The 17281-nt window shown below is 36.7% G+C and overlaps 2 protein-coding genes across 2 annotated transcripts; both read left to right on the top strand.

Annotated features, from left to right (window-relative positions):
• Positions 1-1038: 1038 nt before the first annotated feature.
• On the top strand, positions 1039-4928 carry LOC114408382 (DEAD-box ATP-dependent RNA helicase 50-like). Its single transcript, XM_028371416.1, has 5 exons — positions 1039-1959; positions 2707-2920; positions 3630-3761; positions 3865-4040; positions 4168-4928. Exons 1-5 carry the CDS (start codon positions 1121-1123, stop codon positions 4391-4393), a joined length of 1587 nt encoding a protein of 528 aa, XP_028227217.1. The 5' UTR covers positions 1039-1120; the 3' UTR covers positions 4394-4928.
• A 9302-nt stretch (positions 4929-14230) lies between these two features.
• Positions 14231-16002, top strand: LOC114408383 (histone chaperone ASF1B-like). The gene is made up of 3 exons (XM_028371417.1): positions 14231-14489; positions 15200-15315; positions 15410-16002. Exons 1-3 carry the CDS (start codon positions 14381-14383, stop codon positions 15758-15760), a joined length of 576 nt encoding a protein of 191 aa, XP_028227218.1. The 5' UTR covers positions 14231-14380; the 3' UTR covers positions 15761-16002.
• Positions 16003-17281: the final 1279 nt, after the last annotated feature.

Raw genomic sequence — 17281 nt, 5'->3', positions numbered from 1 at the left:
AGGTTAAAATTATCAAAGTTCGATTCCAATCTCTGCAAAATTATTTTATTTGGTAAAATTATAGTGTATTACTTTTTGGTTGGAGGTTAGTTTAGAGGGTTCTGAACTTGTTTGAATCTATGTGGTATTTTTCTAATATTTCTGGGGTAAAAAAACCTCACAAATTGCAGAAAAAATGTATATATATGCAAAAATCGAAACACAACTTGCTAACCGCCACAAATTAAAAAAAAAATCCCCAAATAAAAAGAATCACATAAAAAAAATTCAGATTCAGGCCCAGTAACAAGAAGAACGGGTGCAGGATACAAAACAAACATAAGGGAAGACACAACCTGCACTTCAAAACCACCAAAGACCAACTATGACAGTATTTGCAGCTATATCAACGCATATCGAATGTCCATACTCATCAAAATTACATTGCAGCAGTAGAGAAGGAAACGTGATGCACCGCTAGAGGGAGTTTGTGAGCCAACGTCAATAACCGCAGCTACCAAACAGCCATAATAAAGGTGCACCCACGCGGTGACGAGGGAATGCGAGTGGTAGAGACTAAATACACTCGATTAGATGAGAGCTTCAATTGTTTTGCAATGGCAGATCTTCACGGTTGTCTAATAGATAGCAAAGTGACAACTTGCAAGCGCTACAAATTTGAAGTTATGTGCTCAACAAAGGGGGTAGATACCCAAAAGACTTTATGAAATAAGCCCTTGGAATGAATTTACTTTTTGTTCTGATTTGAGTTGAAATTTTAACAAAATTATTTATTTAGATTGAAATATGACTGAATAACATTTTGATAATATTTGGGAAAAAAAGATTTAATATCTTTTTCATACTTATAATATATATTTTTATTTTATTACTTGATATTTTAAAATTTTGACTTTTGATACGTGTTACTAATCCTTGATATATTAAATAACATTAGACAGTAATAAAATATCAAATGTTATAAAATAAAATTAGACAGTAAAGTAAAAGTAATAAGATTTTGAGTAAATAAGGTAAAAGAGTGGGAGGCGGGCACAAAAGGTTCAAGTGTTGAAGTGAAACTTATCTTGTTGTTCATACGATACCTGTAAGTAAGCTGCAACGAAGGAAGAGCAGAGAAATGGCGGTTGGGCAACTTGTTCCTTCGAATTTGTTCCTCAATCATTCTGCTGCTACAACACTCATACCCACTTCCACTCCCCCCAGACACAGACACCTTCTCTGTATTTCTTCTGCCAATCACACAACCGCAACCGATAACGATTCTCCATTCTCAAGTTTCGGAAGAGTGAAGACTCTCCTGGTCCACAGAAGAAGAAAGGACCAAAGCCATAGACGCGCCGTTCAACTTGAAGATGATAATGATGATGATATAGCCCCTAGACCCAGACGTTCTCAGTCTCGGTCACGAGGAGGAGAAAGATGGGATATGATTCCCAATTATACTCCACAAAGCAAATCAGCGACTGACACAAAGTTTTTCAGTCTAAAGTCCTTCAAAGAAATAGGTTGCAGTGAATATATGATTGAATCCCTCCAGAAACTCTTGTTGAGCCGGCCTTCCCATGTACAGGCCATGGCTTTTGCACCTGTTATTAGTGGAAAGACTTGTGTCATAGCTGACCAAAGTGGTTCTGGTAAGACATTAGCTTATCTCGCACCAATCATCCAGCTCCTTAGACTAGAAGAGCTTGAAGGACGTAGTAGTAAATCCTCTTCACAAGCTCCTAGAGTCCTTGTCCTCGCACCCACGGCTGAGTTGGCTTCTCAGGTCTTAGATAATTGCCGCTCCTTGTCTAAATCTGGAGTTCCATTCAAGTCTATGGTTGTCACCGGAGGTTTTCGCCAAAAAACTCAATTGGAAAATTTACAGCAGGGAGTTGATGTCTTAATAGCTACACCTGGCCGTTTCTTGTTCCTCATCCATGAAGGCTTCTTGCAGTTAACAAATCTAAGATGGTAAACCATGCCCTCTTTTTTATTCAATTACTTTCTACCATTACAAATTTATACACTGATTTTCTGTTTTATCATTACACCAGCAGTGATGCAACTAATTTCCGTTACTATTTTATCAGTTTGTTGACATAGATTTGAGGCAAGCACGTATTTTTTATTTAGCCATTTACCTTGTGCTACAAAATTGATTTCTGTTGCTGATTCATCTGCTGTCATTATGACATAAAGTATCCAAAATGTGGAAATTGATGTTGAAACTGCACTGATATCATGTCAGGAATAAGAATATGGCCACTCTAAAAAGAGGAGTGTAAAGTGAGAAAGTGATAGCCTATCTGCTATTGATTTAAAGAGGGTTACGAGGTTCTTTGATCCAAATCAACAATGAATACACCCTTCCTTTCTCACTTTATATGTTTCTCCATTTTAGAGAAGTCTGTCGAAGACTAGATGAATTTCTGGAATGAAAATGCACTCAGCTGGTCATATATTTATATACATTTCAGAATTAATTACATATAAATGCAATTCCCTAAATAAACACTATACATGAATCTGAACATTGGGATAAATGTTAGCTGCTGTGGTGTGGAAATGTCCATTCGGATATCTTGTATCATTTTCCTCTTAAATGAATAAAAAATGTACCAGACTTCCATGCTCTTCCCTTCCTCACTGGAATTTTAGGATATTTTATCCTCCCACACAGATTGTGAAATTTATCTTAACAACAATAATTTGTTGCAGTGCTATCTTGGATGAGGTAGATATACTCTTTGGTGATGAGGACTTCGAAGTGGCTCTTCAATCCTTGATCAATTCTTCACCTGTAGACACACAGTATTTATTTGTGACTGCAACTTTACCAAAAAATGTTTACACCAAATTGGTTGAAGTTTTTCCTGATTGTGAAATGATTATGGGGCCTGGTATGCACCGAATAAGTTCTCGCCTTCAAGAGGTCAGGTTTCAGCTGTAACTTCCTTTTCCTTCTATTTCACTTTTCTTGGATAGAAGACAGCATGGTTGAATAGTTGAAAACATATTCCCTGAATACAGTAAAATTCAGTCCATGTAATTTCCGACGAAGTATAAGAAACATAACCACTGTCTCTTACATGAGATTTAAATTCAATTATATTTAATTCACAAACTTCGTGTATACTTTGTTCTGTACCATTGCATACAGGGGCCATAGCTTGTAACAGATATAAAACTGGTACGGCACACCTGTATTATATATTCTTAGGGTGCAGGGATATTTTGGTGCTTTATATATATATATATATATATAGAGAGAGAGAGAGAGGAGGAATCCACTTATTCTTTTAGAGTTACTCTTCATCCTTACCATTCATTTTCTTGAGATCTGATGATTAAAATTAGTTACTCATTAGATTTTAAGAAAATGAATGGTGAAGATGAAGAATAACTATAAAAAAGTTACTTTTGGAGTAAGTGAATCCCTCTTTATATTTATATATATATTTATATATATATATATATATATATATATATATATATATATATATATATATATATTCTTAGACCACTATAAATATAATGCAAATCAATATTTGTTATGTAACTGAATTCTGTGCTAGTCTTTCTCTTTTGAATCATCAGTTTCCATGTACCTAGGTGTGATGATTATCTTCTCATTTGATCAGATTATAGTAGATTGCAGTGGAGAAGATGGACAAGAAAAAACTCCTGATACAGCATTTCTGAACAAGAAAACTGCACTTCTGCAGCTTGTGGAGGAAAATCCTGTCCCAAGAACTATTGTGTTCTGCAACAAAGTATTCCTCATTCTTACCTTTGAGACTTATCTTTTATAATTTTAATTTTGTATGCAACATTTGTCCTTTTATTTTGGTATAATTCTCCAAAAAAAAATTGCAGATTGAAACATGCAGAAAAGTTGAAAATTTGTTAAAGCGTTTTGATAGAAAAGGAAATCACGTGCAAGTTCTACCATTCCATGCTGCCATGACACAAGAATCACGGCTTGCTAGTATGGAAGAGTTTACACGTTCTCCATCAAAAGGAGTCTCCCAGTTTATGGTTTGCACCGACAGGTATGATCTGTCCTAACTCTTTAATTTTGGCTAGCCTTTCTGAAGTTTTATATTTAAGTTAATTTTCACTGGTTTGATGATCATCTGTTGCAAATAAGTCATTATGGTTACTTGTGGGTTGTGACAGAGCATCACGGGGAATAGACTTCACAAGAGTGGATCATGTCATACTCTTTGACTTCCCACGTGATCCCAGTGAATATGTACGGCGTGTTGGAAGAACAGCCAGAGGTGCCAAGGGAGTAGGCAAGGCATTTATCTTTGTGGTTGGCAAGCAAGTATCCCTTGCACGCAAAATAATGGAAAGAAATCAGAAGGGTCACCCACTACATGATGTGCCTTCGGCTTATTAGCCGGTGAAGTAGAAAGTTGAGTGAGTGCTTACTCTCAACTCGAATGCTGAAACATATTGAGTGAGCTAGCAGCTGCTTAACCACTTCTCTCTTCCCAAACCACCTTATTCAGATCCATAGTTTGCTTATTAGTAACATACGCAGAAGGTGGTTTGCACTTTGCAACACTTGTAGCAAAAGCATGACCTACATTAATTATCTACTTTCAAGTATGAAATGGAAGATTGACTTAGGTCCATTTTTTCCCATCGTAGTTTGCAAAATGCAAACATTAACTCGTTTAATTGTCAATGAAACTAGCAAGACAAGAAGAAAAAAAATGTGTCAAGATTAACTAGTACTTCAAGCCTTTTTGTACTCTAAAAACGGGTATCTAAAGATCCACTAGTATACCATCATCATTTTAGTTCTTGAACGGTACTTATTAGCCAACAAATTGTAGTATTAATAATCTTTTTTTATATTAGAAGTTAGAAAACAGAAGCGGTTCTCATTCTTTCCACCAGATATTATTCATGTTCTCTATTTTCTCTCATATGAATGTACCTTTTACAATTTATATATATTACTCTTGCAAACAGTAAAAAAAAAATCTTTCTAAATAATCTCAAATTATATTTTTTATATCTTTATTTACACGTTTATTATTCTCAATGGTGTGTTTCTTTTAGGTTCAATTATTCTATCAATCTCCATACTTTTACTAAATTTTCAATTAAGTCTTAGAATTATTTTTTAAAATTGGATCCTTCCATTTAATTGTTATTATGATAACTCCAGACATTTAATTAGTGCTGCAAACCACATACTCAAAAGAAAGACTTGATTATCAAAATTTCCATGATATTGTGTTGATTGACACTTTTTACCTGAAAAACAAATATAAAATTCCTTTTGTTCCTTTTGTCGGAGTCAACCATCACTTCCAGTACATTCTACTTGGATGTGCACTGGTTGGGGAGGGGACTGTTTCAGCTTTTATATGTTTAATGTGAGCATGGCTTAAAGCAATGAGTAACCTACCTCCCAAGGTGATTATCACAGACCAAGAGCAATTCTTGAAAGAAGCTGTTATGGGAATGTTTCCAGATAAACGTCATTGTTTCTGTCTATCACATATTTTATGTAAAATCACCAAGAGCTTGGATTATATCATAGATCAAAATAATAATTTTATGGAAAATTTTGACAAATGCATTCATCATTCCTGTTCAGATGAGCAGTTTGATAAGAGATGGTGGAAATTGATTAATAGATTTGAACTAAAGGATGATGAATGGGTTCAGTCATTGTTTGAAGATCGAAAAAAGTGGGTGCCTACATACACTCGGGACATTTCATTGGCTGGGTTGTCAACTACTATAAGGTCTGAAAGTATATCATCATTTTTTGACAAGTATATCTGTGCTGATTCTATCTTTAAGGAGTTTATTGAACAGTATAAAGTTTTCTGTATAGATAGTTTTGACATGGAATCCAAAGCTGACTTTGAAACAAAAAAAAAACCTGCATTAAGATCTTTATCACCTTTTGAGAAGCTGCTATCTACAATTTATACTGATGCCATATTTAGAAAATTTCTGTTGGAAATATTGGGAATGATGTCTTGCCATCTACAGAAGGAAACAGAGGAAAGGGCAAATGTAACATTTCTTGTTGATGATTTTGAGGAGCAGAAGAAATTTATTTTTTCTTGGAAGGAAGCAGATTTGTATGTCTGTTGTTCATGTTGTTTATTTCAATACAAAGGTTTTCTATGCAGACATGGAATACTTGTCCTTCAGAAATTCAGCATAACCAACATTCCATCCCATTATATTTTAAAGCGATAGATGAAAGATGCAAAGGCCAATCAATTTGCTGGTGACGTAATTACCAGGACTGCTAATTGAGTTCAACGTTTTAATGACCTTTGTAGGCAGGCAATTATATTAAGTGAAATTGGATCTTTATCTGAAGATACTTACCATGTTGCATCCCAGGCCTAGGAAGAAGTCTATAAACACTGTGAATGCAAACAATTCTGCTAGAAGCACTTTAGAGTCCAACAAGTTGGTTCTTAATGGTTTTGATGTTGAAGAGAAAAATGATGGCTGCCACAGGGCAAAGCCTACTAAGAAAAGGAAGTCATTTAATAAAAGGGTTAGTTGATAATCAACTAATATGGTGTTGCTAGAACTTGTTTTGACTTGTAGTAAGTGGTGGGCCTTCTTAAACAGATTTTGTATATTACAGGAATGCTCTGATCCAGAAAGAATCAAAATCAAGATGCTGGATGATTTCCAAAAGAGGGTTTGTCACTTATTACTTTTTTGGCCTGGTCTTGCATGGATAAAGCTTTGAGCTCTTGTTGCTCATACTTTGTAGGATCATCAGTGGTATTTTATGTGCAGGACTGAGAAATACAAGAGCACACAACTGAAATGATACCGAGAGTGATATAGAGAGCTAAGGAATTTTGGATTGAAACTAGTATCAACCTCTACAATTGTAGAGGGATTTGCAGTACAAGCTGTGAATACAGGGAAAGTTTTTGGGAGAGAGAAATTAGATTCACAATTCACACGATATTCTCTAAGTACCCTTAGCTCTTCTATTTAACTACTCAAGAAGTAACGAAATCCTTCAATTGGTTGTTGGCCTTGCGTGCTCTGGTGCTTTTGCGCATTCCCTGTAATTCCGGATTATGCATAACAGAATTATCCTCTTGCATTCCATGTGGGCCCTTACACACTTGAATTGATGACTCAGCAACATCTATTTCCTTCTCCTTAATTTGTCTTATTACAATACCATCCCCATTTAAGACAACCTTGTCCTCAAGGTTGAAGCTAGGATAATTGCCTTTCATATCTTCCAACCCTTCCCATGTGGATTCATCTGGTGGCATGTTTGTCCATTGGATAAGAACCTGTGGAATCTTCAACTCTCCTTGTTGAATCACACGTGCAGCTAGTACCTTAGCAGGTAGTACAATAGGCCCAATATCAGTCATTGTCAAGGGAAGTGGCATGTATTGTTCAGTGGTCCCTCCTTTGAAAGGCTTCAATTGTGACACATGGAAAACTGAGTGAATCTTTGCTTCTTCTGGTAATTGGAGCTTGTAGGCTACAACACCTACCTTAGCTATTATCATGAAAGGTCCAAAAAATCTCATACCCAATTTTTTATTCTTTCTCAAAGCAACAGATTGCTGCCTATAAGGTTGTAATCGTACCAGCACCCAATCTCCAACCTGCAGCTCAAGATCTCTCCTTTTCTTGTCAGCTTGATTTTTCATATAAACTTGTGCTCTTTCCAAGTTACTTTTGAGCTGTTGTAGAGTTCTGTCTCTTTCTCCCAGCTGCTCTTGCACCGTAATAGGGTCATTTGGTTGAGGCCTATAGCGAGTTAAAGCTGGAGGGTCCCTCCCATAGAGTGCTTTAAAGGGTGTCATGCCAATGCTTGTATGGTGAGCTGTATTGTACCAGTATTCAGCCCAAGTTAAAGCTTTATACCAAGCCTTAGGATTCTCAAAAGTGAAACATCTCAAAAACATCTCTAAACACTTGTTGAGAATTTCAGATTGTCCATCTGACTGTGGGTGATATGCAGAACTCATGGCCAATGTTGTACCCTGTATCTCAAATAATCTTTTCCAGAAATCGCTAGTGAATACCTTGTCTCTGTCTGAAACTATAGACTTTGGAATTCCATGCAACTTCACTATATAATTCATGAAAGCCTCTGCAACTGTTTTACTGCTGTAATCACTTTTAAGTGGAACAAAGTGAGCAAATTTTGTCAATCTATCAATTACCACCATTATTGTAGTGTAGCCAAAAGAGGGAGGTAGCCCAGTAATGAAATCCATAGCTACATCTTCCCATACCTGAGATGGAATGGGCAATGGTTGGAGCAACCCAGCTGGTAAACTATGAGAAGATTTTGCTTGCTGACATATAGCACAATTTTGCACAAACTGTTCGATGTCTTTCTTCATATTGTGCCAAAAATATTGATAAGCAATTCTAGCCATGGTTCTAGAATTTCCTGAATGTCCCCCAATAGGAGAGCTGTGATTCTCCTTCAAAATCATTTGAATCAAGTTAGAAGCGTCTGGTATAACCAACCTGCCTTTCCAATAAAGCAGTCCCTCTTTGGTCGTGTAGTGAGGCTTCAGCTGGGGGTGATCTTTGCATTGAGTTATGAGCTCCTGCATTTTATCATTACTCTTCACTTCATCTAGTAATTGTTGCATAAATCGTGTCTTTGGTTCAGACCACGATATCATGAACATTCTGGACAAGGAATCGGCAGCTATGTTCTCCTTTCCTGGATTATACTCAATGACAAAATCGTAACCCAGAAACTTGTGTAGCCATTCTTGTTGTTCAGGTGTTTGTAGGCTTTGATCCATCAAGCTTCTCAAGCTCTTCTGATCAGTCCTGATGATAAACTTACTCCCCAATAAGTAGTGCCTGAACTTTGCGATGGCTTCAGCTATAGCGAGCATTTCTCTAAAGTAAGCTGATTTCTTCTGGTTTCGTGGTGCCAGCTTCTTTGAGAAAAATGCTATCGGGTGGCCATTTTGGTGCAGAACTGCCCCCACTCCAATTCCTGAAGCGTCAGTTTCAAGGATAAAAGTTTGTTGGAAATTCGGCAGAGCTAATACAGGTGCAGATGTGATGGCTTGTTGCAGCCCTTGAAAAGCTTCTTGTGTTGTTTCATTCCAGCAAAATGAATCTTTCCTTAACAAGTCTGTTAAAGGAGCTGCTATTTTGGCATACGACTTAATGAATCGTCTATAGTAGCCGGTCAATCCTAAAAACCCTCTCAACTGTTTCAGGTTAGGAGGTGTTGGCCACTTGAGAACTGCTTCAATCTTTGTTGCCTCCATTGCTACCCCTTTCCCTGACACCACATGTCCCAGATACTCTATCTCCTCAACCCCAAAAACACATTTTGATAGTTTTACATACAGGGTATTTTGTTCTAACACCTGTAAAACTGCTTCCAAATGTGTGAGGTGGTCCTTCCAAGTGGTACTATACACAAGGATGTCATCAAAAAATACCAATACATACTTCCTCAGAGCATGTTGAAAAATTTGATTCATGAGACATTGGAAGGTTGCTGGCGCGTTTGTTAACCCAAATGGCATAACTAGCCATTCATAATGACCATGGTGGGTTCTAAAAGCAGTCTTGTGTCTATCCTCCGGTTGAATCAAGATTTGGTGGTAACCGGACCTCAAATCCAGCTTCGAAAAATACTTTGCACCACAAAGTTCATCTAACAACTCATCTACAGTAGGCATAGGGAAACTATCCTTAACTGTAATGGCATTTAAAGCTCTATAGTCTGTGCAAAACCTCCAACTTCCATCTTTCTTTTTCACTAACACAATGGGAGATGAAAAAGGGCTATTACTGGGCTGAATGATTCCTTGATCTAGCATCTCTTTCACCATCTTTTCAATTTGCTCCTTTTGACTGTGGGGATACCTATAAGGTTTAACTTTGACCGGATTGGAGCCCTCTTTCAAAGGAATAGCATGGTTTTGAGGTCTTTGGGGTGGTAGTCCTTCTGGTGTCTTGAAAATACCTCTGTAAGTATATAATATCACAGCCACCTCAGGTGACATGTTAGCTGGTATCTCATCCCATACGTCATTGACTGCATCAGCTTGTACTCTCTCTACAGTGAACACTTCATCAATACTTCTAGTGTTACACATCCTTTTCAGCTGATGTAATTGTGCCTGACCTGGTCCCATGCTTGTGTCACCCTGTAATGTAATGAATTTTCCTTTGTGGAAAAATTTCAAAGTTAAAGTTGAATAGTCTGCCACATGAGGCCCTAAAGTAGCCAACCAAGCTGTCCCCAATATTAAGTCTGCACCAGCTACAGGTAAAAGGTACACAGGAATCAACATTTCATGCTCTTGAATGACTACAGGGAGTTGTGTCACTACCCCCTCTGCTGTCATAGTCTGTCCATTTCCCACTAACACCTTAAAGCAGGGTGCTGGTTCCACTGGTAATTTCAGAAAATGCGCAATTCTTGGTTGTACAAAATTATCAGAGCTCCCTCCATCAATAAGTATTTGTACTTGGAGTTTGCCAATTTTCCCCATGAAACGCATTGTCCCTAGACTGTTGGCTCCTTTCATTGCATTCAAGGATAGGTGATGTTCTGTGTGAGTTTGGTTTATGATGTTTTGTGGTTGGTCTGGTGGTTCTGTTTCCTCTTCTGCTGCATTTTCTGGTTCATGGTCAGATTGCAACAACATCAGGTGTTTGTTAGGACACTTGTGGCTAAATGAGAATTTCTCATCGCACCAATAACACAGTCCTTTGTCCTTCCTTAATTGCATCTCTGCAGGGGTGATTCTTTTGATATTTGGATTCTTTTGGTTAATGTCCATGGGTCTGGTAGGGGGTGTTGGTAATAGGGGAGTATTGGTTGGTTTTTGGTTGATTTCTGGTTTATTTGAATTGAAGTGAGCTCTATTTTGGTATTGAGTGTTTGGGTTTTGGTATTTTTGTGGTTTGGTGTTGGAAGTGTATTTTTCTTCATAAACTTTTGCTAGGGACACAGCTTTCACAATGTTAATAGGAGTGTGAATCATCACATCTCTCCTAATATCGGGGTTTAAGCCACTTATAAAACAATCAACAAGAGCATCAGTGCTTAATCCATAGACCCTGTTTGCTAAAGCAGTAAATTGCCGATAATAATCGCTCACAGTCCCAGTTTGGCTAAGCTTAAACAAGGTAGCTCTAGGACAATCATAGATTGAAGGTCCAAAATCCAGTTCTAAGGCACGAGTGAACTCAGCCCAGGAATTAAAAGGATGTGTTCTCTGTATCATTTGAAACCAAGGTACCACATCTTGATCAAGATGAACAGATGTGATAGTCAATCGATCCTTATCAGGGGTTTCATAATAATCGAAAAATTGCTCAGCTCTAAAAATCCATTCCATTACATTTTTGCCATCAAAACGGGGGAAATCGAGCTTGACATTTCTTACCTGAAACGGAGCTTTGTTTGAGTTCGTAACACCATGGGAAGAGGTCTGAGAGGAGTTGCGTAATAACATCGAAAGAGCTTCGTTGATTTTATCCAGTTTCCCATCAGTGGACGATTGCAGATCCTCCATGGTTTGAAATCGAGCATCCGTCACAGCACCAAAACGCTCAAACTGGATCTGAACTTCATCGTACAACTTCTTGATATCGTCGGCGTTTTTCTTCACGTCGGTGGCGAGCTCTTTCATTCTGGTGTTGTCTGCCATGGTGAGATGAAAGCACCAATGAAATGATACCGAGAGTGATATAGAGAGCTAAGGAATTTTGGATTGAAACTAGTATCAACCTCTACAATTGTAGAGGGATTTGCAGTACAAGCTGTGAATACAGGGAAAGTTTTTGGGAGAGAGAAATTAGATTCACAATTCACACGATATTCTCTAAGTACCCTTAGCTCTTCTATTTAACTACTCAAGAAGTAACGAAATCCTTCAATTGGTTGTTGGCCTTGCGTGCTCTGGTGCTTTTGCGCATTCCCTGTAATTCCGGATTATGCATAACAGAATTATCCTCTTGCATTCCATGTGGGCCCTTACACACTTGAATTGATGACTCGGCAACATCTATTTCCTTCTCCTTAATTTGTCTTATTACAACAACTTTGATAATTGTTACATTTCTCAGCAGGACATTCAAACAGTGGCATGCAATATTTCTGTGCCCGTGATTGTCCAGAAAAGTATCTAGTTATAGTACTTTAACACTTACAGTTTTCTTAAACGTTCATTCTCCATTAATTTCTATTTTATTCTTTTGGGTACATAAGATAAGTTTTTGTTCTCACACAGAACTTGGATTCTAGAGCTTCGACTCTTGATGTCTATTATGGGGCTCAACACAATGTGCTTGGAGACCTATTCTCTTTTCTTCTCTGTACTTTTTATTATTATTATTATAGTTGGATATTGTATATATTAATTGTTTTTTGTACTTTTTAAAGGCGCAGCTGAACTCAGTTTCTGTCATGCATGATGGCTACTATAGCAGTCAACCGGCCATTATAGGGCTGGTAGGGCGCATGAACTTTCTCCTAGGCTCTTTTCTTTTTTTCAGAGATGTTTATGGATATCATATTTTGTTTCAATCTTCAGGGGCAATTGCATTCCGTGCCAAGCAGTGGTTCACATCATGAAATGCAGCACAGCATGCAAGGACCGGTAGATGGTTATGGCTTACAATTTGAAACTATGTGGCTTACTATTTTTATGAATCCAAGATAATTAGCTTCTGCTGGTTTGTTTTCACAGCTTCAAGGACAGCTCACTTTCAGAACGCCAACAGTGCAAGGGTTTTTTGACCTTCAAGATAGTCTAGAAGCTGTGGTAGGCACTTACGTGACTAAGTCCTAATTTGCCCTTTAGTTTTCATTGCAAAGTATATTCATGAAATATGATTTTGTTTCAGGAACAACCTATTAGGGCCTCGCAGTTCCATGGCATTACATCTAAGCAACTAGATGTTGACAGATCACTTTCCTCGTAGCTGGAAGAATACAGTTTTCTTTCCATATCAGATTATAACGCTATGTATGTATATAGATAAATATATTTTAAAGAAGCTATTTTTGCTTGAGAAGTAGGGAAAAATTGCACTCTTAACCAAAAAAAAAAGGAAAAAGATGATTTCCACCACATACCTTTGTATACCTAAAATCTTACACTTAGCTCAGTCATAAAAAGCTTGCGCACAGTTTAAAACAACCCATACAAAGAAAAGAGAGTAACTCACATCCTTTGCGGCTCTAAGCACAAAGCATCAACTTGGGAATGATTCTAATGATGGTGTGCGAAATGCAACTGCGCGCTGGTGCTGAGGCATGCACTACATGCAATATCTGATTGAAAATCAAAAAGGAGGGAAAGGGGAGGTATGTCAATTATCTCTTACGTACAGAGGGAACACTATCATTTCATAATCAAGTGCATGCACAAGTAAATATTTATTCCCACCATTCCATGAGCATATCCAGAAGAGGTCAAATGTGGTAAGTGGAGGACCTTTGCCTCTGGTCTCTGGTCTCTGAGGAATGAAGAGGAAGTTCTTACGACTACTGCATATTCGTGTTTCTGGATTGTAGTTGGAAAAGTTCCAGACTATGGTTTGGTAAAAGCTTGTCTGTGATAAACTTTTCATGGTTTAGAGGTTTCCAACTAAAATCCAAATATGCTAGAATTTGACTATGCCAAGATTATTGTGATTTGGCTAGAATATTAATTGGGGTAAAATACACTTTTGGTCTTAGTTTAGTCTTTTAAGTTGAAAAAAGAAAAAGCATTTTAATCCCTTAAGGGATCCATGTTAGGTTAAATTGGTCATTTCATAAGTTAACTTGGTCAACTTAGTGACGTGAGAATTGACATCAAGTCCACATATTTTAGTCCAACTTAAATTATTACAACGTAAATTTAAGTCCGAGTGGGCCCAATCCATTAGTTCTATTTATTTTATTGTTTAATTTTTTTTATAATTGATAAAGTCACAAATGATAAATTTATATCCCATGTATATTGAGTTTTGAATTTCTATTTCTAGCACTTGTTTGTTATTACAACTGAGACACTTTTATTATTTAATTTTATGGTGCAAATGTCAATTTATATTTTTCATTTTAGTTTATAGTAATTAAGAAAATTGATTAATTTGTTATATAAAAGTTAATTTATTTTGATAATTTTGTATTTTTATGTTTAAAAAGTGAGTGGCCTATGAACTAGCCCATGGCTTTGGAACTAGTTATTAAATTGGATTGGGTCGACCAGATTATGATGGATTGGTTAGTCCAAATGTAAGTGTGTTGGGGGTGAGGCCGAGGCGAGTTGTGAATGTGAGTGTGTTTTCTCTTCAAAACCCTCTCCCGCCAACACACCGCGCTTCTTCTTCTTCTTCTGTTTTGTGTTTTGTGAATAGTGAGATGAGTGCTGTGAACATCACCAACGTCACCGTCCTGGACAACCCTGCTTCCTTTCTGACTCCCTTTCAGTTCGAGATTTCCTACGAGTGTCTCACCGCTCTCAAAGATGGTTTCTATGCTAACTTCTTCTTTCTCTTCTTCTTCTTCTTCTTCTTCTTGTTCTTCTTTTTAGGGTTTCCATTTTCTACTCTCTCTCTAGGACTAGTTTCTTCCCAATTCCTCCACTCTTTAACTTTGTTGTAGATAGATAGCGTTTTTCTTTTCAACCCCTGTCAGATCTTGTTACTCTATACTGTCTCCCCCTCCCATGTCTTCTGCTATTTATTTTAGCATAAAAGGGAGGGCTTTTTTTCTTATTATCTCTGCAAACCCCCGATTTACCTTAAAACATTTATTTGCTCAACCATATCACAGATGCCACCGTTTTTCTTTGTATTGAATGGGGGGATTTCTCATCTCACATACACGATACTGGGGTTCTCTCTCTATTTTAGAATACTCAAAACTATTAAAGCATTGCTTGTTGATGATTCTGATACATTCTCATAACTTAGTGTTCCGTAAACAGTTTTTTCAAATTTGAAACAGGATTTCATTTTTGTCCCCATTGTAAACACTTCTGAAATATTCAATTTCAATTTTCTGCTGAGTGATTTTCAGGGAACAAGCTTAATTGAAAATATCGTGTCGAATTTGTGTCTAAAAGCCTATTTTTCCACCTTCTTCAGTCTTTACTATTATTTTACTCACGTCATCTTATTTCTGTGGTCTACTATACCATGTTTGGTTTTAACAATGTATGCTGTCTTGCGGGTGCAGATTTGGAATGGAAGCTCATTTATGTTGGATCTGCTGAGGATGAGACCTATGATCAATTATTAGAGAGTGTCCTTGTTGGTCCTGTCAACGTTGGAAACTATCGCTTTGTTTTACAGGCAAGCTTTATGAATACTAATCTTTTAAATTCTGTGTTGCAACATGCAATCGCTCATACACTCAAACTTTTAATACACTCTGTTTGGATTGCAGGCAGATCCACCCGATCCATCAAAGATTCGTGAAGAAGATATAATTGGTGTCACTGTGCTTCTGTTGACCTGCTCCTATCTGGGTCAGGAATTTATTCGTGTTGGCTATTATGTGAACAATGATTATGATGATGAGCAGCTGAGAGAGGAACCTCCACCAAAGGTTTTAATTGATAGGGTTCAAAGGAACATTTTGTCTGATAAGCCAAGGGTTACAAAGTTTCCCATCAATTTCCACCCTGAGAACAATGAAAATGAAGAGCAACTCCCGCCATCCGAGCACCCATCGGAAACTGGAGAAGATCCACTTGCTGTAGTTGATCGTGATCCTCCAGATGAGAAGGATTCTTAACATTTTGTAGGTATACAGACCTTTCAATTCCCAAATATCCAACATTACATTCACTGTATGGAATATGATGTCATTTTTGTGAATCTCTGTTCGATGATGTGAATGAGATTTATGAGCTCTTTTGGAAGTAGTGGCCTTGGAGTGCTAGGTTCAAAATGATTGTAACGTGTGAAAACCAGTTTCTTTGAATGAAGCTTTGCAATGAAAACCAAATTTTATGTATTATCACACTTTTTCACAAATCATAGTCTTTATGATGTGTAAAGAAGATTCACTGTAAGCTTTAGGTCATTTTTAGTTTTTCTTCTATTCAGTTGATCTAAGAATTTTTGTTTAATAAAATAATGTCTAGGGCTGGTAATAGGCTCAGGATGAACCTTGGCAAAATGGTAAGGTTTTGCCTCTGGTGTTATAAAAGTCACATGTTTAAATCTTTAAAATGGTCTCTTCCTTTGCAAGTCACATGTTGAAATTTCAATTTCTAATCTGATGACTCCCAACATGATTGTGATCAGTTGGGTCATTTGACCCAACTGGGCCCTTATCATTTTCATTGGTTCAGATTTAGAATTCTCTCAAACTTGATCTATGTTCGCCCTTAAGCATACGTCAACAAAATGAGTTGTAAATTTTGGCTAATTTATTAAGTAGAATTTGAATTTTCACATGTTTGACTTAGTTTAGTGTATGCTAGTGCATCTCAAATGGTCCCTAAAGTTCATCGCTATAGGTATTACCTAGGTTGGTCACTTGACCTTTTGCTAAACACATAAGTTGTTAATGAGTGTCACATAATAGTAGGAACCAAAAACAAAATTTCTACCTTGTAGGGATAAAAACCAAAGAAAATTTCTTATAAAGGATTAAAATTAAAACTCACTAATTTTACTGGGATTAAAAACATATTCAACTCTTTTATATTATATTGAGTTCTATTAATTGTATATTGTGCCATGAGTGTTTTTCATTCCAAAACATTAAACAATTATATTGGTTTAGCATGTTCTTATAATGCCAAAAAATGTATGTTAAATTTATAAGTTTCGTCATGTCCTGCATTAAGTATGATTGTGGGTTTGGCATGACCATATTGAGAAAACCGACCCTTCTAAATTACAAGATATTTTTGTTTCATTTTCAATGAACATAATGAATGGAACATAACATAAGGAAAGGAAAATCGCCTCTGTCACTCCAATTTGTTATAGACATTCAATGTTATTGTTGTTAGACTTTCCCAAAATCTCAAAGATTAAACATGATAATTTACAAAATAAGTGAAGTGGTTGTAAAATTTGAAATTACTCTAGTTATACTACTTCTTTATACAACGTCAATTGATTTTTTAAGATATTCAAAAGCAGTGACAAATTTGAGGCGAGGCACGGATGCTCGACCCCTTGCTCTTCAGAACAAAAGGTTTTATATAAAAAAAAATATATGAAAAAGTATGTTTTTTTAATATAGTAGAATGAAAACTTATTTTGATCAATTTTCATTTAATATGAATGTGATTCTCTT

The sequence above is a fragment of the Glycine soja genome, chromosome 4, assembly GCF_004193775.1.
Source record: "Glycine soja cultivar W05 chromosome 4, ASM419377v2, whole genome shotgun sequence".
Taxonomy (NCBI): Eukaryota; Viridiplantae; Streptophyta; class Magnoliopsida; order Fabales; family Fabaceae; genus Glycine; species Glycine soja.
This window is presented reverse-complemented; position numbering and strand designations above follow the sequence as displayed.